The sequence below is a fragment of the Mytilus trossulus genome, chromosome 12 (assembly GCF_036588685.1).
Source record: "Mytilus trossulus isolate FHL-02 chromosome 12, PNRI_Mtr1.1.1.hap1, whole genome shotgun sequence".
Lineage (NCBI taxonomy): Eukaryota > Metazoa > Mollusca > Bivalvia > Mytilida > Mytilidae > Mytilus > Mytilus trossulus.
Window position 1 is genome coordinate 15,819,866 of NC_086384.1, and position 25,272 is coordinate 15,845,137.

The 25,272-nt window shown below is 31.2% G+C and overlaps 2 protein-coding genes across 3 annotated transcripts in view; one reads left to right on the forward strand and one right to left on the reverse strand.

Moving 5' to 3' along the window:
• Positions 1-2,758, reverse strand: part of LOC134692112 (uncharacterized) — a 19,961-nt gene extending 17,203 nt beyond the window's left edge. The window contains exon 1 of the mRNA XM_063552533.1: positions 2,610-2,758. Coding sequence (XP_063408603.1) covers positions 2,610-2,724 — 115 coding nt within the window. The 5' untranslated portion in view covers positions 2,725-2,758. The remainder of the gene's footprint in view (positions 1-2,609) is intronic.
• On the forward strand, positions 2,672-17,267 carry LOC134692111 (dol-P-Man:Man(5)GlcNAc(2)-PP-Dol alpha-1,3-mannosyltransferase-like). Of its 2 annotated transcripts, none has more exons than XM_063552532.1 (9): positions 2,672-2,783; positions 7,429-7,528; positions 8,010-8,157; positions 9,474-9,634; positions 10,964-11,084; positions 12,144-12,349; positions 13,398-13,461; positions 13,922-14,058; positions 16,884-17,267. In XM_063552532.1, exons 1-9 carry the CDS (start codon positions 2,723-2,725, stop codon positions 17,047-17,049), a joined length of 1,164 nt encoding a protein of 387 aa, XP_063408602.1. In that variant the 5' UTR covers positions 2,672-2,722; the 3' UTR covers positions 17,050-17,267. The 2 variants fall into 2 exon arrangements, with proteins under 2 accessions (XP_063408602.1, XP_063408601.1); XM_063552531.1 differs by lacking the exon at positions 2,672-2,783 and adding an exon at positions 2,802-2,987.
• The last annotated feature ends 8,005 nt before the right edge of the window (positions 17,268-25,272 follow it).

A 25,272-nucleotide genomic window follows, 5' to 3' on the forward strand; every position in this document is an offset into this window, starting at 1 on the left:
CAATATAACTTGAAGTTCTTTCCTTTGTTCAACAGAGTTGTCATTTTACAGTTTCTGTTCGTAATTTAAATTATTCTAGTCTGTATAAATGTACCGAGGTTATAAAACATAATATTTTACATTGCTCACTAAATTAAGTTTACTTGATGATCCGATGAATCGTGTTACCGAAAAAACATGATTTTATTAGCCAGTTGATTTTTTAAATAATGAACAATTAATGCGCAGATATTGCTTATTGAATAAGTTATAAAAGATACTAATTGTGGCAAAATCGTCTTTGTTGAAAGAACACAATGTATGACCTGACGGGATTGTAATAGAAACACAAAATAACAAGTATTTTCTTCATACTTTTTCGTATGTACGTTTTATTTCAAAGATAATGGCATAGGACAAAAACATATAGGATAATAATTATCTTATTCTAAATGATATTATTCCACTGCATGTTGATTTTGATAGTGAAATCAACATTTGATTGGTTGAAACTATCACATGTGACGTCAAACAAAACTTCATATTCCCCTCTCAGTATCGTATTTCCCTCTGAACATCATATTCCCCTCTGTAGATCGGGACCTCGTAATATGACGTTACGTGCGGTTAATGTGCATACCGTTTTGAAAGTCGTTTAATTAAAATAGCGTTAGATAGGTCATTACTGTGTTTAATTTTATTCAAGCTTTCAAATAAAAAGACTTTTGATTTACTTTTGATCCGTACTGTTTATGCCGTTTTTAGCTATTCAAACAAGCAGATAAGAAAACAAACGTATACAAATTAATATAGTATATTCAGTAGGTAAACGAAGCATAGGCAGTGGAATAAAATCTTATTCTAAATGATATTGTCACATCTTTATCTGCCAAAGAAAGGAAAACATTTTAATACCGTGATTTTAAAGCACACCTGTGCAACCAAGATCAATTAAATGTTCATAGGTAAATTATCTGGGTAATCCAATTATGTTGTCACGCGTCGTTAATTTTTAGTACTTCCGATGGGCAATAAACCAATTAACAGCCACGCGGTGTTTGGAGAGAATCTTTGGAGGATTTTAGGAGTGAAATCCGCAAACTCGGTGTGATTCCGAGAAACACGGAAATCGGAAAAAAACGAGATCGAATAGATATTTTTGAATGGTACTGTAATATAATTACCCAAGGATCTTAAGTAACTGTGCAATTTACCCATGAAATTGAGCAGTGTTTTGAAGGTTACAGACAAATGAAAATTTCTAATGAACTTTCACTTAAATGATTTGTAAGACATCAGCAAAGGACTGACCATGCTGACAATCAAAATACCTACTAAACTTTTCTTTTTTTTAAATTATTCAACTCCCTACTTTTAAAAATTATGTCACAACTAATAAAATGCTTTGCTGAGCATAGCCTGATACGGCCACAGAGGTCCAACTCTGAACAGTTGAGGCAAAATAAGACACAGTATTCAATCTTGATACTGTCTGAATTTGAATTATGAGAATTCAATTTGGCGATAAATTCATGATATATAGCATCATAGTTTTCAAACCGCTTGCTCAACAAGGGCAAATGAAGGGAACAATTAAAAGTGATGATGCCCCTAAACTTACCAATAATGTTCATTAAAACCAAAATTTTTGATGGAAATGCATCGATCTCAAAATTTTTCTATTATTCATGTTATTTGAGACCTCTGACAATTCACAGTAAAAATAGTTTGACGAATCATGATAAAATTATTAACCAATTTACGGCAAGGGTACCATACATGCCATAACTTCATTTCTTTTTTCAACAGATTTTGAAGTTAAAAATGAGTATGAGTAGAGTATTCAGGATACCTTCAGACGTATTAAGATAAAAAAATGATGTTAACAGTAATTTTAAGTGCATAACGTCAAAGATAAAATGTACACAATAAAAAAATCTATTTTCTTTTCCAAAAATTACAAAAACGATAATTATTTGAGACATCTGATGAATCAAAATGAGGATATTTTGACGAATCACTATAATTTTTTACCAATTTGACGCTAATGATAGCAGAATGACGCCTCACAGTAAAGTGCAATTACCACCCTCAAATATGTCTGAATTATAAAAAAAATCATACAGACATCATCTCTTTCACAGGTATTGCCTGCCTCATATTATGGGGACGAAGTCCCCAATTACGGTAGAAAAATCAATAAAAAAAAAAAAAATAAAAAATGGGAAAATAGTAAAATATAAGATTGGAACTCAATAAAATTTTAATATGATAATTGTTTGATTTGAAAAAAAACCGTTACCTGATGGAAGGGTTTCTTTTGTTTACATTCAATATGACGTCATAACTTAAGAACGTCACAGCTAAATCCCTAACAACAGAACCAAAATCGGGAACGTTACGGTATTTCCGTATCCTTTATTAACATGTTTGAAGTAAAAAAAAATATACATACAGACTTCGTCCCCATTCACAGGTTATGCCTGCCTCATATTAGGACAACACATAACTATAAGGCCACTCGAATGGTGTTTTTTTGTATATTAATAAGAAGAATAGGTGTGATGTGATGACTTGAAAATCAATATTTTATTATTTATGTTCAAAATCTGGTCTTATACTATATTAACCAAAATATGTGCATTGCTGTTGTGGTTTTTGTTCAAATATCTGATATTCTACTTCAATTTGTGTGGTCACAATCATTAAGTAAGAGAAAAGTATCATGTAAACAACAGAATGCATGTTTTTTCATCACTGGGAACCCAGCAGCTGCAACATTGGACGCATAGATCTATTTGAAGGTAAGTCTAGAAGTTTCCGAAAACCGGATGTGGGGAAAAAAATGGCAGCCTCCACGAAATCGAAATGGAAAAGATTGAAAGAAAGTTTATCGCCAAAGTTATATATGAAATATGCGTTTCATCCCGAATATTGCATACCTGCAATGATTTTACTGATCGTCGCTGAAATCTTTGTCAACTTGATTGTAATCCAGAAAATAAAATGTACGAATATGCATCATTTGTGTATCGCCGGTAGCCACTTAGTCATTGTTAGTTTTCATCAGCTGTTCATGTCAATTCGGCCCCAAGACGATCCGTCTCGAGTCAATCCGGCCCTAGTTTAAAGTCAATTTGTCCCCAATATGAAAAAAATATTTAAACGGAATGAAAATAGAGATACAACATGTACAATATCTGGGACTAATCATGCTAATATGAGTCGGGCATACATGTAGTCCAAATAATTATGACGTCTTGAAAGGCTATTATATTTTTTTTCTTTGACGCCTTACGTCGATCAGGAACATATATATATACGGGACTTGACACTAACTAATTGTAGTTGATTTTATCGTCGGGTCATAGGTCAGTCAGGGGTACTACTTATACAAGTGTATTTTATTTACTTGAAGAAGTAAAAAAAAATATACACATATAAGTAAATTTGTAGGATACTTATGCAAGTGAATTTTATATACTTGTATAGGTAAAAAAAAAATTGGCTGAGTTATGTCCCTTCGGCATTCAGATTTTTTTACTTGTATAGGTAAAAAAATCAACCTTTCTTCTTTTCTTGAATTCTGAATATTTCTTTGCTCTAATTGAATTTTAAATTGTGTACCCTTTGCAGATGTCTTTACTAATCATTTAAGTGTAATTTCATGGACAATGAAAGTCCCATTTGTCTGTTATCTTCTTAACACTGCTCATTTACAAGCCCCAAAGGAGCAATTTTTGAAGGCCTTGCGCAAATATACAAGATCTTTGCTCAATCAGTTTCTTTGATGAATTAATGAGATGAAACATTGAACTTTAATGAAAAAATTTGAGCAAACCTGGGAAAAATCATTAAAGGCATGATTTTACATCTCAAAACTTGAGGATTTTTGTTAGATTGTAAGAAAAATTTACTTATACAAGTAAATTTTTCAGAAAATTAAGGGGAGATTATTCAAACATTATTTATTTACTTATATGTGTATATTTTTTTTCACTTCTTCAAGTAAATAAAATACACTTGTACAAGTAGTACCCCTGACTGTAGGTAATAAAGATTCGATACAGAAACGGACATGTGTAAAATATGGGCTTGCTATTATCCTAATAATTTCTGATAATATCAATAAAATGTCATTCAAACTAGTATTATAGTGATGCAAGAGTATAAATCTTGTATTCTGTCACTTCAAATTTGTTAAAATTGCATTCATTTCATCACCTGATCACAGAATGATACAGAATGCAAACATGGCAAACAGGTTAAGGTTCATCATAACAAACGGACAAATATGGCTGTATTTACATGCCAAAAATTACTCTGAGTACAGACTTACCTGTGAAGTTGGAAAAGTTTTAATGCCTGGCATCCACTAGATATAATAAAGTTAAATGTATTTTGTGTTTCAGAAAAATAAAATCTCTTTTGGATTTTGATGGGCATTTTTTTCCTTCATGCAAAAGGTGTGAAAATTAACTAAGTTGTGGTACAACTATGAGATGCTCCCTCAGGTAAAAAAACGGTTTGTTTTGATTGTCCTTAATTGACATGGACAACAGGTATCTTCACAACTATAGGTGAGTTAAAGAGTTTATCTGAGTCAGTGAGTGGACAGTATCAAAGTAATTCAGGTGTTTGTTTATTTTTACGTACACCTTCTGCAGAAAGGAAAAAAAATGCCCATCAAAATCCAAGAAAGATTTTATCTTTCTTTAACATAAAATGCATTTGATTTTTATATATCTAGTGGATGCTAGGCATTAAAACTTTCCAAACAGCACATGTACAATGATGTAAGTCTGTATACAGAGTAGTTTTTGAGGTGAAAATACGGCCATATTTGTCCATTTGTTACGAGGAACCTTAATAAAAGATGGTGGTGATTGCTCAAATTTCAAAACAATAATAAATAACTTTACATTAAATAAATCAAACTTATTTTGGTAATTTAATATAACAAAATATATTAACTTTATGATAAAACTTGTATTTATTTATGATTAGGGTTATGTGGTTATATTATTGAGCAGTTCCGATATTTTTTCAAGAGTACAAGATTTCGACAATTTTTTACTGACATGACTGAAAAGCCTATCAGATTCATTTCCCCTTAAATATACTGTTCCCAGCATCGATAGAGGCAAAAAAATAATGTGAGGTAGGCATTACCTGTAAATGGGGACGAAGTCTGTATGAATGATTTTTTTGTAACTTAAATATTTGTTGAAAACAAGAAACGGAAATACCGTAACGTTTTTGATTTTGGTTCTGTTGTTTGGAATTTCAGTTGTGAAGTTATTTAAGTTATGACGTCATATGCAATGTAAACAAAGAAACGCTATCATCAGGTAACGTTTTTTCATATCAAGGAATTATTAAAAATGAAATTGGTTTTGTGTTCCATAAAAGTAATTTATACATGGCAGATTTTGTTTTATCAGAATAAATCAAATTATTTTCTGATCATAAAAAATGTGCTTACAACTAGACTTAAAATAAATAATACTCTTGGTCTTAAAAAGAAAAAAGAGATGAGGAGTCATTGTTTTGTTGTCTATAACAAGGATTTTCCCAAAAATTCAACCAAATTCTAGGAGAGGAACAAAACAGTCATAGTGGAAATAGACGTTTAAACAAATAATACTCAAGAACATTCTCAACTTCTCTTTTTGAAGCAGATACATTTTTACTAGTGAAAATGAAATGAAAATATGTGGCTAATTTTTTTGAAGTAGCGCTAGATAAATGATAAATATTAATGCATGACATCATGATTAAATTAGAAATCCTGAGATGTCACAAACTTACAAGCATCAATGATACCTGTCATTCCTGTGAAACAGAAAGAGGACGAAGTCTAAATTATTTTTTGATTCAAATATATATATTTTAACATGTTTAATTTAAAAACTTGTTAAAAAAAGAAATGGAAATACTGTAATGTTTCTGATTTTGGTCCTGGTCCCGTTATTAGGGAATTTTGCTGTTACTTCTTTAAAGTTACGACATCATTTTTAATGTAAACAAAGAAATGGGATATAAGCCCTGAGCCGGGAATGTCACTGTATATACCCTTTCTGAGACCTGAATTACACATATATTACGGATTACACCTGACTTAATGTTATTTTCCAGTGTAGGTTTTTGTTCATATAAGTTGAAAACCCCAATATGTTCGGTATACGTGAAGGATTTTCTAATTTGCTGTGGACATAATTTTTTCGTGTATGTACTAATTTATAATAACACCTTTTAACATTAAATTTAAGTATTAAAAGTGTAAATTGCGTGATTTTGTATCAAAATGTATTATTGACTGAAGCATGTCATTATTTTCCTTCTGTGAACCTCTGACAGTCTGATAGCTTTTGACTACGTCACATAGTAACCAGTGTTATGATGACTTTTTTGAGGTTCCAATTGGGGATAAAAACGTCGTATATACCCCTGCAGTTTCCTGAATATACACTGACATCTCTGTGTTGATATCCAATCACAAACCTTGACACATTTGTAATCCGTAATATTAAATAATGTACATGTAGTTATATGTCTCTGATAAAATTTATTTATATTTTATCATCATGATCATGGGGCTGGATTGATTTGTGCTAGATTGACTTTGGACTGGACCTAATATTATGGAAAACATTGCAGTTGTATTAAATGTTACACCAATTGGTAACCATAAACCACCATGAACACAAATGAACACCATAAATATTAAAATTATGAGATGTGTTATGTCTGCCAATGAGACAATTATCCTCAAACATTCAAATGAAGTGGATGTAATAAATTATTGGTAATAAACAGCCTTCAACAGTAAGAAAAAACCCATACTGTATAATTTGCTATACAAGGCCATGAAGAATATCATACAATTAATCAATTGAGAAAATTCAGCATAGAAATCATAAAATTCAGGAATTTGTTAACTTCATATTTTTTATTTTTGTTGCATCATTATTCTTCATACTAATGTCATAAACAGGGGTGGATCCAGCTATTTTAAAAGAGAGTGGGGGTGGGGGTTCCCAATCCAGGAGAAAGGGAGGGGTCTACATTTAACTACAAATGCTATATGTCCCCATTCATAATGCATTGATCACCCTTAAAAAAAGGGGTTCCAACCACTGGAATCCTTCCCCTTGATCTGCAACTTCTGATGAATATTTTTATAATTGATTCATGTGAGTAATGATATGATACTTGTGTTAAAACAACACATACTCGTTATAAAGAATCTTTGTTTTTAATGGCTTTTATTCTTCACTCGATTTTTTTTTCTTTGGAAAATTAAAATCCATGAATATAAAAACCCACGAACATGTAAAATTTGCTCAGACCACGAAAATTGATACCCACAAATAAGTATATATATGATTACTATATAATTTATGGATACATGCATTAAATTGATATACATTTCTATTTTTTCTATAGATACAGAGATTGATTGGACAGCCTATATGCAGGAAGTGGAAGGAGTTGTTAATGGAACATATGATTATCTGAAACTAAAAGGAGACACTGGCCCTTTAGTGTATGTATACCATATATTGAATGTCATGGGACTAAATGTTAAATTGTTTAAATAACAAAATTTTAATATAAAATTGAGGACATGCATGTCATACAAACAAATCAAAACCACATATTTTTTCCTTCTTTAGGAATGGAAGCAACCTGCAGTAGAATGTGTTTAAAAGTCTCCTTATAAAATATTTTAAAATGTTGCACCAATAATCATCATTGTTTTATTTTAAAAGTAAAATTTATTCATCATCGACCAAGACTGTTTAGCAGGCAAAAATCAGCAATTTTCTAAAATAATATTTTTCTATTTAGTGAACAACATTTTGGGAAGTGATAAGATTTCAAATTTGCATATATTTACTGTTATCATATTTAAAGAATGATAGTTTATTGCATGAACATTTATTTGGCAAACATATACATGTACTCTAAGACATGTGTTCATCAACCACCTTAAACTGTTTGAATATCAAATTCTTTTTTTGCAGGTACCCTGCTGGATTTGTCTATATCTACACAGCTCTGTATTACATTACTGATCATGGTACCAACATCAAGCTAGGACAGTATATATTTGCAGTATTATATATCCTGTCTCTTGTTGTCATATTTGATATCTACAGAAGGTGTAAAACAGTAGGTATTCAATGATAAAAGATAATCTATGTCCTTGAAATATCTTATCATATCTTAAAAAGACTATTTTCTGTTTTGTACTGGCACGATAAGATGTCAAATTAGGTTAAAAATACCTATTAATTTGGGTATTTCAGTCACAGTCATGTTGGGTAATGTGATAGTGTCAAAACATGCAAAATTAAATGAGCTTAAATTGCTAACATGGTGGAATTGAGAATGGAAATGAGGAATATGGCTAAGTATTCAGTATATTGGATGAACAGCATACAGAATTCATCTGTTGTGAGACAAACATAGGACAGATTATATTCCCTGTCGGACAAACATAGGACAGAATTCATTATTTTACTGATCCTAATGGCAATTTAAAAATGGGCACCTCTTAAGAAGGGACTAGGAAGTGTCTGAGAACTATTTTAAAATTTATGTGGACTTGCTAGTTGTTAACAAGTTTCTTTTTACTTTTAAAAAGCTGTTACGGCCGACATTAGAAGATTTTGTCCTAAGGTTCGTCCAACAGAAAATTAATGGTTGGACAGATTTTTGAAGAGTAAACTTTAATGACAATTCCTGAAAAAAATAAAACTTTCTTCTGTAACTTCATGATGAATTATCAAATTTTAGTTAATAAGCTCAAGCCTCAAGATATTTTGTGCATCTAATCACTTAGGAAGAAGACAGAAAATGTTAGTCGACAACGTGACCATTTAAAATTGTTTTAAATCCGTATTTTTCAATGATTTTTCAGGTTTTAGTGTCCTTAACCTTGCCAACCCTATTGTATTACCTGAAAATCCTTTTTACCTAGTTGCCATTCATACAAAAAGGTTTATAAAACAATTTTGATTTTGGGTCATTCCACCATGTCACAAAATAAGCATGCAAAAAATAGGGAATTCAACACTTCATTTATAAAATACTTTATTCAACAATAAACTTTTCATATGAGACTGTTTATATTATCTCTTCATCATACAGTGAATTAATTAGCTACAAAATGTACCTGCATTAAAACTTAAAATTATTTAAAATATGAAAAAAATGCATTTTTCTGGGACACCCACTGAAACAGCACTTTACTGAATACTTACATTTGTAGCCATATATGTCAAAGAGACAACAACCTCACAAAGAGCCAAGAATGGATTTTCAACACAGTGAGAAAATTCAATACCTGGAGGTGGGCTTCAGTTTGCCCCTAAACAAAATGTGTATCTTTTCTCTGAATAGAATTGTTAAATGTAGTACAGGTGCATTGTATATAAATGCTCACAATTTAATGCTTATGTTAATCATATTTATCCTTTTTGCAGATTCCACCATATGCCTACATCTTCATGTGTTGTGCTTCCTACAGAATTCATTCTATTTATATCCTACGACTCTTCAATGACCCAATAGCCATGTTATTTCTATATATAGCTGTAGATTTATTTCTACAAGATAAATGGTCAACTGGATGTTTGATGTTCAGGTCAGTTGTGTAATGGTATTTCCATAAATTTAGTTAAGACATAACTTGCATTTTTAACTATGTTATATTCAAAGGTCATTAAGAAACTGGCAGAAGATAAGTTAAATATGATTTGGTGTACCAAAGGTTAAAATTGCTTTTTAGGCCATATACTCAGGAAAACTGACAAGGACTCTTTTCACAAAATATCTTAAGAGTAAAAATAAATAAGTCATACACATTTCAGTAAAGCTTTCTAAAAAGTTTAAATGTAAGATTTTTGTGACCTTTTTATTGTCATGAATTATTAAAATTGGCATATCTAAATGTATGATATAAATCGCAAAATATTAGAAAACTTCAAAATAAGATATCAGTTAAAATCAGGGCAACCTATTTTGAATTGTTTATACGTAAATCAATACTGTTATTTACACATGTACATGTAAATCAGGTATGGCCAGATAAGTCAAAAATCAATAATGACTCATGTTACCAAAGGGATTAACCAGATGAGCCGAAAATCAATAATTATCAAGTAATTTGTTTACACAATTAAAGATTGATGATTGTATAAGTATTTCATGGTTTATTAATTATAAGTGAATGGAAAAAAATAATTAAGTCAATTAGTTAAAAATATGTTAATTACAGAGAGTTGCCCAAATTTTTGCCCAAACATTGCCTGTTATAAGGACGACTACAACTGTAATGCCCGACATTTTGTTATCCTTAAAAAAAGTCGCTGCCTACTACATACCATATACAGACTACTATAGTACAAATTTGTGTAAAATTTCCCTCCACACAGTTGCCCATGCAAAGTAAAGGCAACTTTTTACCTGAAGAGACCTGGATGACTACTACGGTCGCAAATCTCCGTTTTATTGTCTCCGCTCAGCGTCGCCAGTAAAACAGCATTTGCGACTGTCAAATCTACAATTGACGGTGGCAACTCTTCAACTACAGTACTGTTATTCCTTAAATGGTAAACATTTGACATGTATGCAACCAATTCCATACATGCCATATAGAGTACACCTAAACCACCTAGCAAAACAATTTTAGTGCCTTCATATAAAATGTGTAAACCATGTAAACAAACAGGTGTAAGTATTGTCATTATTTGTAACAGTTATCGTGAAATTGAGAATGGAAAAGGGGAATGTGTCAAAGAGACAACAACCCGACCTGGAGGCCACCAATGAGTCTGTAATGCAGCAAGAAACTCCCAAACTGTAGGTGTCCTTCAGCTGGCTCCTAAACAAATTGTATGCATGTATTCAACTTTAATAGAACTTTAAGAGTTGTATTTTCATTCTTCTATTATGTATATAATTTATTTTACAGTCTTGGTGTTTCAGTAAAGATGAATGTGTTGTTGTTTGCTCCTGCCTTACTGGTGTTGTTATTAGTCAGACATGGTACCATGGCAACAGCTAAATATCTGATTATTTGTGCTCTCCCACAGGTAAGGTACCATGACAACAATTAAATATCTGACTATTTGTGCTCTCCCACAGGTAAGGTACTTTGTTTTAAGATGGAAAACTCATAATGCTTCACAGGGTAATAAAAAAAAAAATTAAAAAAATAAACCTTCAAAAAGTGAAGAAAACAAAATCACTGACATGTAGCAAGAAAGGTTAAAAAAAGTACTTAGATTGATGTACCCCTGATTCATACGTCTTTGTAAGGAAAAAATAACTGATTCTGTGGTCTCAGGTTGTCATAGTAGTATTCAGGAAGTCAGTGGTCTAGATATTGACCCCCTGATTGACCTAACCAAAGACTAGAAAAAATGGTATGTGCTACTTCTCCTCTAAGCACATGGCATTTAGTAGTAAGAGAAAAATTTAGAAGGAGCAGAATCATCATTGTCCACATGTCTCTCTGAAAACTGTAACTTAATGAAATAACATGATCACCTTTTCCCAAGAAACTCATGAAAATTGATATCATTAGAACAATAATGAATCCACATTAAATGAAAACAGTACAACCTTGCAGTATGCCAGCTTTCGTTTTTATGCCCCACCTACAATAGTAGAGGGGCATTATGTTTTCTGGTCTGTGCGTCCTTCCGTCTGTTCGTCCGGCCGTCTGTCCGTCTGTTCGTCCCACTTCAGGTTAAAGTTTTTTTGGTCAAGGTAGTTTTTGATGAAGCTTAAGTCCAAGCAACTTGAAACTTAGTACACATATTCCTTATGATATGATCTTTATTATTATTAAATCAAATTAGACTTTTGACCCCATTTTCATGGTCCACTGAACATAGAAATTAAAAGTGTGGGTTTCAGGTTCAAGTTTTAGGACAAAGTAGTTTTTGATGAAGTTTAAGTCCAATCAACTTGAAATTTAGTACACATGTTCCCTTTTGGTTGATCTTTTCACTTTTAAGGCCAAATTAGATTTTTTACCCAAAATCACGGTCCATTGAACATGGAAAATGATAACGCAAGTGGGGCATCCGTGTACTTTGGACACATTCTTGTTAAAATATGAAGAATATATATCTTTTGTATTTCAGATATTTCTTGCAATTCCTTTCCTCCTTGTGAATCCATGGGGATATATCATACAGTCATTTAATCTTGGTCGACAGTTTTTTTATATTTGGACAGTGAACTGGAGACTTGTTCCAGAGGATCTATTTTTAGACAAGAAATTCCAGTTGTTATTATTAGCATCTCATGCTGTCTGTTTACTTTTATTTTTTCATTTTAAGTGGAAAAGGTAGGAGAACATTATTACCAATTTATCTGCCATAGATGGTTTTAGATTTATGAAAGTTTTTAATTTGTTTTTTATGCACAAATGAAGTATGAATAGATCCTCCGATATATTTTATATTTAAAAAGTATTTTAATAATCTGTTACAGTTATGGACATATTATGATAAAAAAAAAACTCATGTTCTGGAAACTATTATAATATTATTGATTTTAACATTTCTACCAGAATATTTTCTTCTCTTACACATGTTATAGTCGCTTGAGATCTTAATTTTACGGAAATTTTGCTGTTTTTGGTTTTTATCATGAATATTATTATAGCTAGAGATAAACTGTAGACACCAAAAATGTTCAGCAAAGTAAGATTGACAAATAAGTCAACATGACCGAAATGGTCAGTTGACCCCTTTAGGAGCTATTGCCTTTTATACTCAATTTTTAACCATTTTTCGTAAATCTTTACAAAAATCTTACTTTACTGAACATTCTTGCTGCTTACAATTATTTCTATCTATAATGAACTTGGCCCAGTAGTTTCAGTTGAAAATGTTTGTAAAAATTTACAAATTTTATGAAAAGCTTTAGCACACTAACTTACTGCCAACGCGCACTGGTGAAGTTAATATCCATAGAAAAAGGGATAACTGATCTATGTAGGAAAATTATAAAAAAGTTTGTGAAAATATGGAAAACCAATGAAATTAGCATTTGAAGATCAAAGGAAACACCAAAATCACTTAAATAGGTGATAACTGAATTTATCAAATCACTGAAATAGGTGATAATGAAATCACTTGTTTAAGTAGCACCCTGACTGTTTAAGCATGATTAAAAGAATACTTTACACATTCAATTTATAACTTTAAAAATTTCTTGTAGAAAGATGATAATTCAATCATTGACACCTTTTCCTATTTAACCATCCTAGTTCAATATGAAATAGTTTGTACAAAAAAATGTTTGAAAATAATAAATAATAAGAGGGAATTGAGACTAATCACAAAATTAATGTAACTGTATTTGAAATAATTTTTTATTGTATGTTTCAGGTTATACCAATGTGTTAGGTTTAAATTATGGATGAAATCTTTACCACATACACTTACCAGTAGTCATATCCTTTTTATCACCATAGTGACTGTACTATTTTAGTTATATTATAAGGGGAGATAATTCACATGTTTGATTTTTGACCAAATCTCAGCATGCATAAAAATTATATACTTTTGACTAGCATAGTTTCTGTATTATTTTGTTCAAATATTTTTTAATGGACTATAAAAAAGGGAGGAAGGCATTTATGGATTTTGCTTCTCATTGAATAAATATAGAATGTAAAATATTTTTGGATTTCTTAAAAATAATTTCAAAACTGAGATTGTTTTGATATCAACATTAAAAGGATTGGATGAAACAGTCCATAATTAATCTTATTGATGAATGCATATTTGAAAAAAGTAAAAAAATGTAGGAATTTCTTTTTGAAAAGAATGATTCTTTGAAGAATATTCAGCTGCAAACTGAAATATTTATGTTTTTCTCATCTTAATTTATATTTGACTTAACGATCACACAGATTATATTGCCATTATTCACAGCCAACTTTATAGGAATGTGTTTTAGTAGATCATTACATTATCAGTTTTATGTGTGGTACTTCCATACCTTACATTATATTTTGTGGAGTACAGCTTTACCATCTGTTGTAAGGTGAGTAATCTGTCTATGGTAACCCTTACCATGTGGTACTTCCATACCTTACATTATATTTTGTGGAGTACAGCTTTACCATCAGTTGTAAGGTGAGTCATCTGTCTTTGGTAACCCTTACCATGTGGTACTTCCATACCTTACATTATATTTTGTGGAGTACAGCTTTACCATCAGTTGTCAGGTGAGTCATCTGTCTTTGGTAACCCTTACCATGTGGTACTTCCATACCTTACATTATATTTTGTCTTTACCATCAGTTGTCAGGTGAGTCGTCTGTCTATGGTAACCCTTACCATGTGGTACTTCCATACCTTACATTATATTTTGTGGAGTACAGCTTTACCATCAGTTGTGAGGTAAGTCATCTGTCTATGGTAACCCTTACCATGTGGTACTTCTATACCTTACATTATATTTTGTGGAGTACAGCTTTACCATCAGTTGTAAGGTACGTAAGTCATGAAAAAAACCTTTCCATGTGGGACTTGGTAAATTAAAGTTTTTGTCCAGAACCAACTATCTACAATCCACAGTTGGTCAAAGTTGTTCCTCTACAGTGATCACTAACATGTCATCACTTATCTTTAGCAAGGAGAAATACGCAAACTTTTAGTGCAGAGGATTGTTATTTTTTCTAACAATATGTTTGCGGTTTGCTGTTTGTTGTCCAGCTTCCTCTGCCAATGAGATCTGGTCACCATACTGTTGGGAAGTCTGCTGACACATTTAACACTCAACAATAAATGAAACAACCATCTGTTTTGTTTCCATTGGAAGTTCCTGGATAAGCTTCAACAGAGAACTTACAATATTACATCTAACAATTGGAACAAGCCAGATTCAAATGTACACCAAATTTACAAATTTACTCTTCAGATATTTATTAAATAGCAATGATACACCTTTGTTAATACTTATGAAGTGCTAATTCGCATATTTGAAAACGCAACATACATGTAGCCCATGATAACAGTCTCTACAATTAAAAACAAACATGAATTACACTTCTTCAAATTTTAAAAGAAAGACAAGTTTTGACATCAATTAACTGTGTTAACATTAAGCAACAGATAAGATAAGATAAGATTTTATTGATATAAAAATCCAAAATCTGGATTGTCACCAACACATACACAAAGAACAAACAAACAGTAATCATTACAATCAATTATATGTACATAAAATGGTTATATATATTTTCTTTCATATCTATCTATTTGACTGAGGAGGTACAGTTTTACATCATAGTTATACAATTTATATACTAAATAACGTAAAATAGCTTAAGTTTGTGAATGTCTGAACTTGTACATCTCATTAATACCTTTTATGCAACATTTACTAACATCATAATCGTTACTTCGAAATATGAGGTGAAATTTTTCTATGTCTGAAAGATTATTGAAAGATGGTAAAATATCTGAAATATTCTGAAAAGATTTAATTCTCAACTCATTGAGTTTGGTACATTTTATGGTGAAGTGTAATTCATCCTCAACTTCAAATTTACATAGAGGGCATATTCTGTTTTCTAAATTAATCTTTCTGTGTCTGCCCTTTTTAATCATAAGGATACTATTACTTTTTCTAATTCTCACAAAGTTTGAAATATCAGCTCTGTCTATATCTAATTTTAAAAAGTCTTCCATCTCAAATTTCTTTTTCAAATCCTTGTAAGTTCTTAATTTATTTCCTCTTTTATCAATACTATTTTTTGAAATAGAATGGTCCCAAAATTTTATGAAATCATTTTCAATTTTTTATATATAGAAACAGTCAAACGATTTTTACTAAATGAATTTTGATTTTCCCAGACATGGTCAAATCCAACTTTTTCAAATAACAATTTCATTTTAATTCTATACCAGTCTGACTTATTATTTAGGTTTGATGAATAAATTTTATTTATTAAGCTATCTGGATTTGAATTGACTATATGATGCCAGTAACCTACACAAAGTTTAGTAGCATCAACAGAGCATGGGATCATACCCAATTCTCCCAAAACTGCTAAATTGGAAGCAGTTTTGTTAACTCATAAGACATATTAAGCAAATTTAATTTGTACTTTAACAGGTTGATATAAAAAATATCTAGACTCCATGGAAACATTATTTTTCAACAAAGTATCTAAACATAAAACTTCACTACAATAATGAAGTATAGGTTTAACACATGCAGCAACATGAAAATCCTGTTAACAAACTCTAAAAAAAAAATTATTTTAACTTTAATATGAAGAATTATATTGAATATGATTTGCATTACAGACCCCTTTTACTAGGTTGTATAGAGCTGAGCTGGAACACCTATTACATTTAATACTATTTTTATTTCAGAATCTTGTTACTAGGTTGTATAGAGCTGAGCTGGAACACCTGTTATATTTGATACTATTTTTATTTCAGAATCTTGTTACTAGGTTGTATAGAACTGAGCTGGAACACATATTATATTTAATACTATTTTTATTGCAGAATATTGTTGCTAGGTTGTATAGAATTGAGCTGGAATACCTATTATATTTAATACTATTTTTATTGCAGAATATTGTTGCTAGGTTGTATAGAGCTGAGCTGGAATACCTTTTATATTTAATACTTTTTTTATTGCAGAATCTTGTTACTAGGTTGTACAGAGATGAGCTGGAACACATATTATATTTAATACTATTTTTATTTCAGAATCTTGTTACTAGGTTGTATAGAGCTGAGCTGGAACACATATTATATTTAATACTATTTTTATTGCAGAATCTTGTTACTAGGTTGTATAGAGATGAGCTGGAACACATATTATATTTAATACTATTTTTATTTCAGAATCTTGTTACTAGGTTGTATAGAGCTGAGCTGGAACACTTATCCATCTACAGTCTTCAGTAGTTCATTACTACACGTCAGCCATTTTGTTATATTATCCTCATTATGGTGGAGTCCTCTGTATACACCACAGAAAAAAGTTGTTGTGGCTTCTAAGATGCATTAGTATTGTGTTGTTTTGTATTTCCCTGACAATATTTAATCAAATGTTAGAGATGAAGGATAGAGAAAAGATCTTGAAGACATTTTTAGTGTTTTGATATAAAATATGAATTCTTAAGTTATAATCATGTTGTAAGGCAATAAAAAGTTGTTTTGAATAGAATGATGTGATATTATTGTTATTCTTGTCAATGTTAGTTCACCATAAAAAAAAACAAGTTGCCTAGCGTTTTAAATATTTAAATAAAACTTTATTGTTGCCAGTGGATAAATATCGTATTGGACAAGATTTCATGGTGGAATCTTTTTTTCTAATGATTTCTAGACAATATGCAGACATTCAAATCATTCTTTTCAATCAACCTGCAAAAAGATGTGTTCTTTCAACATGATGTCATCAGGCAGGAATTTCACAGGAAATAAAAAAAAAATGACTTCATAATGTAATTTATGACAATGGAGAACTGATTGTACAAACCACACATTGATTAAATAGATATAATCAAAAGGTCTTGAAAGGGATCAATCGGATAAGAGTTAAAGAAATTTATGTCCATGTTTGTCTGTACCAAATGTCAATATATATACATTTATATATATATCAGTTTTAATAGAGTTACTTAGAAGAGGCGGCATTGAGGGCATTCTTTTCCCTATTTAAACAGAATTTAGAGTCTTATGTAGACGAAACATGCGACTGGTGTACTAAATTATAATCCTGGTACCTTTGATAACTATTTACCAACACGTTTTTTTGTTTGAGATCATAACACAATACCAGACCTTTTTTTTGGACTGTATTTTTACCATTTTGAAATACTCCCCCCTTTCATAAGCCGTGGATATAACATCATTAGTATTTAACAAAATATCTGGTAGTTTATTTTCCTCAGTTAATGTTTCAGATATTTTGGCTCTGAGTTCTTAACTGGCTTTTGGTAATTGTTTATGTTTCTGTAACCTTTTTTAGTTATTAAATTAGGTTTCAATGTGAACATACAATGACTTAGTTCAAAATTGAAGACATTTTATTTTTATGAAGAGGGGCATTATGTTTTCTGGTCTGTGCTTCCGTTCGTTTGTCCATCCGTCTGGTCCTGCTTCAAGTTCAAGTTTTTGTTCAACGTAGTTTTTAATGAAGTTGAAGTCCAATCAACTTGAAACTTAGTACACATGTTCCCTATGATATGATCTTTCCAAATAAGAGTATTTACCCCAATTTCACAGTCCACTGAACATAGAAAATTATAGTATAAGTGAGACATCTGTATACTATGGACACCTTCTTGATTGTCCAGTAATGCTTTATTTAAAACTACAGGGATACGTTTTTAAATCTTAGGATTTGATCATTAATTTTCTTCTGTTTTGAAATTTAGTTAACCCTAAAAATTACAACGAACCAACAACAGATTTATTTTCAATAAGATAGAATCCAAAGACAAGAGGATTCCTGGATAACATATACTATAATGATGCACGAGTCATGACTACAATATGATGATTAAAGGAATTGCTAAAACAACACCTCAGGTGCGTACATCTCATGCAAAAAATGGGGAAAAAAATCGAGGTGGCAGTATTTTGCTCAACTTCGTTATTTGATAAGAGGAGAGAAATCATGGTAACAAAAAAAAACAAAAAAAACTGAGGGAACAATATGAAGTCAGATGATTAAGCATGGGATTGTAACAAAACAATCATAAAACGGTGATTGTTATTAATCAGACCTAGAAAAATACATTTGCACGAGTTCCATTTTTGTCGAGCCTGCAATTTTTGTTGCAGAAAGCTCAACATAGGGATAGTGATCCGGCGGCGGCGTGAGCTAACTTCTTTAAAGCTTTATATTTAAGAAGGTGGAAGACCTGGATGCTTCATACTTTGTATATCGATGCCTCGTGTTTCGAACTTTCCGTCAGTCACATGTCCAATGTCCTTGACCTCAATTTCATGGTTCAGTGACAACTTGAAAATAAAGTTAAGATTTTTTGTAATGTTAAATTCTCTCTTTTTATAAGTAATGGGATAACTATATTTGGAATGTGCGTACCTTGCATGGTCCTCATGTCCGTCAGACAGTTTTCTTTTGATCTCGACCTCATTTCATGGATCAGTGAACAAGGTTAAGTTTTGGTGGTCAAGTCCATATCTCAGATACTGCAAGCAATAGGGTTAGTAAATTTGGTTTATGGAAGAATTGTAAGGTGTACATGTCCAACTGGCAGGTGTCATCTGACCTTGACCTCGTTTTCATGGTTCAGTGGTTATAGGTAAGTTTTTGTGTTTTGGTCTGTTTTTATTATACTATATGCAATAGGTCAACTATATTTGGTGTATGGAAATATTTTATGATCTTTATGTCAGTCGCGCAGGTTTTAATGGACCTTGACCTCATTTTCGCGGTTTATTGCTTATTGTGAAGTTTTGTGTTTTGGTCTGTATTTCTTACACTATAAGCAATAGGTCAACTTTATTTGTTGTATGGAAGAATTCTTAGCTGTACATGTCTGCCTGGCATGGTTCATCTGACCTCATGTTCATGGTTCATTGGTCAGTGTTTAGTTTTCTTGGTTTATGTTAAGTTTATGTAGTAAAGCTTCATATTTAGGACTATCAATACAATATCAATGATTAGTAAAGAAGGCGAGACATTTCAGTGTGTGCACTCATGTTCTTTATATATATATATTTATGTTATATCGTTAATATGACAATCAGAGGTCAACTCGACAGGTAATATGAATGGTGTTAAGACTAAGACACATTTGAAACGAATCTACATGGTATCGAGTCCATACCCTGTAAATTATTTATTTGAGATTTTTTGTACATGATTATAAATCGAGCATGAATTTGACACCTAGCTCCCCTTTAATGTAAGAACAAGTAATTACTAGAGGCTAACATTACTGAAAACCAATTCAGCACTCATAAAGGTAATGGCCCTTGAAAGAAAACTCTGAACATTTATTTTGTAAACAAAAAAATATTCTACAAAGTTTTATCAACATTCCAATCAGCATAGAGAGGCAACACGAGGCAACACGTTAACCCTGCTATCCCTCTTACATAGTTTTATATATGATTGATGTATAAACTTTCCCCAGTCCCCATCATTATAGTGGCCCCTCCTTCAAATCACATTCCTGAATATGGATGAGATCTCAACCCTACCCCATATTCCTGGCTAATGTACGAAAAACACACACACAGAAGTACGTACAGTAAAACTCAGTTCAAGAGAAGTCCGAATCCGTTGTCAGAATAATTAACAAAAGAAATGAAGCAAATTGATAAAAGTACATAAATTAACACAGGACATACCAGCTCCAGACCTTAATCAAACTGATCGAAAGATAATGTCTTCATCATAAAAAATTTGAAGCACATCTCCTCCTTTTAGGGATTTGTATCATAGTACCATATACCATCATAAAATAAATGAGAAGAACATAACCCGTGTTATGCCAACAACTGGTTTTATAAATGTGTTTATTTCGGGTGCAAAGATCCTATGAGCATATCAATATTTATACCAAAATATGCCATCCTTAATTACCTGACAACAGTATCGTATCTATGTCCCCTCTAAATAAGAATGTTTTAAGGTTTGGTTACTTTTTGAAGTGAATGCTAACATTTTTGTGCTTTGTACCATATCAGATTGGATGTGAAAAACCTGAACGTATAAAATGTCTGCATGCTTAGTAATATTTACACAAAAAGACCATAAAAGGAAGGTTGGGATTAATTTTGGGAGATTTTGGTCTTAACAGTTTAGGAATTAGCGGCCAAAAAGGGCCCAAATAAGCATTTTTCTTGGTTTTCGCACAATAATTTTAGTACATGTACATAAGTAAACAGAAATCTATGAAATTATGATATAAGGTTTATGACCACAAAAGGAAGGTTGGATTTGATTTTGGTAGTTTTGGTTCCAACAGTTCAGGAATTAGGGGCCAAAAAAGGTCCCAAATAAAACAGTGCCAAATCTTACCGTGTATTTAGATTCTTAATATTTGGTCCTGTTATCAAAATGGTGTACATTAAGGTCCAAAGGGTCCAAAATTAAACTTATTCGATTTTAATAAAACATGAATTCTTGAGGTTCTTTGATATGCTGAATCTAAACATGTACTTAAGAGTATTGATTATTGGTTCAGTTTTCAAGTTGGTCCAAATCGGGGTCCAAAATTAAACGTTGTTTGATTTCAACAAAAGTTGAATATATGGGGTTCTTCAATATGCTGAATCTAACCATGTATTTAGATTTTTGATGTTTGGGCCCGGTTATCAAATTGGTCCACATTGAGGTAAAATTGAACATTATTTGATTTCATCAAAAATTAAATTCTTGGGGTTTTATGATATGCTGAACCTAACATGTATTTATATTTTGGATATTGGACCATAATAGGTAAATGTCCAATTTAAAATTTTTAAGTTTTTGACCACATTCATTCTGTGTCGGAAACCTATATTGTGTCAACTATTTAATCACAATTCAAATTCAAAAGCCGTATCAAGCTTAAATGTTGTGTCCATACCGCACCAACTGTTCAGGGTTCGACCTCTGCGGTCGTATAAAGCTGCGCCCTGCGGAAGCATCTGGTTTAAATTTGAATTTACTGTCTTAAAAGAAATGCACTACGAAATAACTGAATCCAGTCAATCGAGCATAAATTTGACTCTAACCCGAAAGTAATTCCAACAGAAGATTTTAAAGTTTTAATCTTTAGCTTTATACCCCAAATATACACAGAAAAAAGTCCACTAAAATCTAACTTGAGGAAGACTGTAAACATCACCATTTAAAATTCCTATGGAGATTTGTATTGAAAAGGGAGATAACTCTTGCAAAAAAGGCAGAAATATAAATAAAAATTGATACAAAATTATAACTTTACCGCTTCTATTCATCAAAATGTATTGATTCTTGATTTCGTAGCGATCTTTAGAGTATAACAAACAACTCTAAAGGTGTTTTCATATATTTAGTCAAGCTATAATCCAGATTTCGTAATTCATTAGTTGACCATTTATTGAATTTTTCAACATGTCAAGGTCAAGAATTTCAAATTTGATAAATATAATTAAGCATATATTCTTCTTTTTGTGGTTTAAAGTTTCTTTAGATAAGTAAGTTGCTGAACAAATATAATATTCAGATATAAACACTACCAAATTGTCATATTATTATTTTTCGAAATGGTTATAAAGCTTCAAATTTGCAATTTTTTTTAATGAAAAATGCACGAAAAAAAAGAACTACCCATAACTCTTCGGTTTTGGACATTTCATGAGCAGAAGATTATATGATTTAGTCGTATACAAACTTATAACCCAATCAAAGTATCATACTTTACCATATTTACATAAATTTCAAGAATGACAACCACAAACTGACCAAAAAAGACTTATACTTGCAAGAGTTGTCTTCTCTTCCAATGATAATTTCCATAGGAAATTAAAAATGCTGATTTTGAGTTTTCCTCAAGTTAGATTTTTTGAGACTTTTTTCTATGTATATAAAGGGCATAATTCCATAGATTAGAACTAAAACATTTTCTGTTGCAATTAGTTTGAGGTTAAATCTTATTTTGACTGCACTACTGTGTTCCAGGGCCTTTTATGTGTAAAACCACCATTGCTTTCCCCCTATTAGTCTTTGTTAAATTTGCACTTTTCAAAAAATTGTGCAGAATTTATCTTTGTTTCAAATATAGAAATACTTGGCATGAGTAAAGTGTTATCCTGTCCAGTTCTATAGAAAAAGTTTCTCATAACATTTCATTGCATATAAGAAAATAACCATCATTGGAAGTCAGCCAATCAAAATTCTCCCCTTATTCTATCTGTGTACAAGGTTTAGTCACCATGTTATCTCAAGATTACAAAATTTTCTATAGAAATCACAAATAAAAAATAATGGTGCTTTGAAATACCCAAGACATATGTTTATGACACAGAAATAGTTTTACTGCAATAAAATGTAGGATTAATGACCTACAACGGTCAAATTCAAGGGAATATATTTTTCGACCTACTTTCGTATGCAACCGGATGTGACGTACCATGATTTGGTGGTATTACACCTTTAGGGATATAAAATTTTGACATTTTCTTGTTTTATTCTTATTTGTTGCAGATGTACAATATAATCTATTGTCTTGTTTCATTCACATCTGCAACAGTTTTGCAACAAACAATAGTATGTCAGAATTTCTCAAATAGCTGTCAGATTTCTGACCCAGTAAATGAGCAGTTTCTTGAGGCTTGAAAAATGACATTTTTGTTTAATCTTTATTGCAAAATTGTACCCATGAGGGTCAAGCAATACAATCAAACAATAATTTTATACTATACAATGCAATACAATGAAATACAATGCAATACAATGAAATACAATGCAATACAATGAAATACAATGTAAAACAATGAAATACAAATAATACAATACAATATATAGAATAATAGAACATTAGAGTTTAATTATAAATGTATGTAAAAAAAACACCATCATAACCTTGTCTGACACGGGTCTGACTCCCTCAGTTCTAAAGACTGTTTAATGAAGACTCCAATATGACAAACAAGTTCAGGAATGGGGTTTAGAATGTGTTTAAGATTATTGAATGCATCAAGATGTTGAAATAATGGTACATAGTCTTTTCGATAAGCAAAAAGATTTGAACGCAAAGATATGTTAATGTCACAATACAAAAAGAAATGAAATTCATCATCTAGGACTTCACATTTTTTACATAAACGTTGTGCTCTTGGAATGTTTCTGTTCCTTCCCAATTCAATGCCTAGGGAATGATCACTTAGTCTAAATTTTGAGAGTAACTGCCAACGTATAAAATTATTGCAATTTAAATATTCCTCAGACTGACAATTATTCTTTAATTTCCCATAAAGACAAAGATTGTTCATTATCAGATATATCAAGTTTTCCATTTTAGTAAATGAAAATGAAAACAGATTATAACACACATGCCTTTTTTATTATATATATATTAATATATGATTGGAAAAAAATGACAGATAAAATATTTTGAATGACATATGTCATGTTGTTTTGTTTATATATTATGCTGTATATACAAAAGTCATCTAAATGACAGATGACTGATTATAAAGTAAATGTGTTAACCAAATGCAAACTGCTAAAGGTAGATCATTGGTACCGTTTTTTTTCACTCAGTTAGATCTTTTTATACCTTTCGTTGTCTCCTCTTAAATGGACAAGTTGAAAAAGTTATTATAAAAACCCAAATATTTGGTATTTGTTTAAACAATTTGAATAATGCAACTTAACACACAAAAGTTTTTCTTTCTATAAAATAACAGTCTAACCTATAAATTGCCAATCTGTCTCTAAATTTGCAGATGTGGACAAATATCTACACTGATTGTGTACTGCGATTTTACAATCAAAGAATGCTGTATACCATGAATCTATCTTAAGATATGTTTGTATAATTTGTTCTCATGAGAGAGCTAATCTTTTCATTCCACTACCTCTGTACCGTCAGAGCATATGGTTTTAGCAGCAGTACTGGTTAGTTACCTAACAACGTTGAGAAATCGCTTTGTCCAAGACAAAGTTGACAAGATAAAATTTCACAAACAAAAGAACAAATTCGTTGCACCCTTTGTTGACCAAAAATGAAAATGATTAAAGACATAAGTAAGTTCTAACTATCGCCCCTTTGGTAATTACTAAATTTGATTTTTTATGGTTCCAAAAACTGCTGTTTTAGACCAGTAATAATTTTTATACGACCGCAAAAAATAAAATTTGTTTGGTCGTATATTTGTATCACGTCGGAGTCGTCATCAGCGTCGTCGAAAAACGGATGGTTTCAAGATAATAACTTTAGTATAAGGGAATTGAAATCAATAAAATTTAACATAATCTTTATAACCATAAAAGGAAGGTTGGGATTAATTGATTTTGGGGGTTATGGTCCAAAAGGTTTAGGAATTAGGGGCTCAAAGGGGTCCAAAGAAAGCATTTATCTTAATTCAGTACAATAAGTTGTATATTAGTGTTTCAGTTGCTCTGACTTTGTACCGCAATGTTTAATACCACGAGTAAAAGGTTAGGATTTATTTTAAGTGTTTGGGGCAAACAGTCCAAAAAAAAGGTCCATAAAGGGGCCAAAAACAAACATTTTTCTAATTTGCGGACAATTACTTATTTACAATTGTATGGATC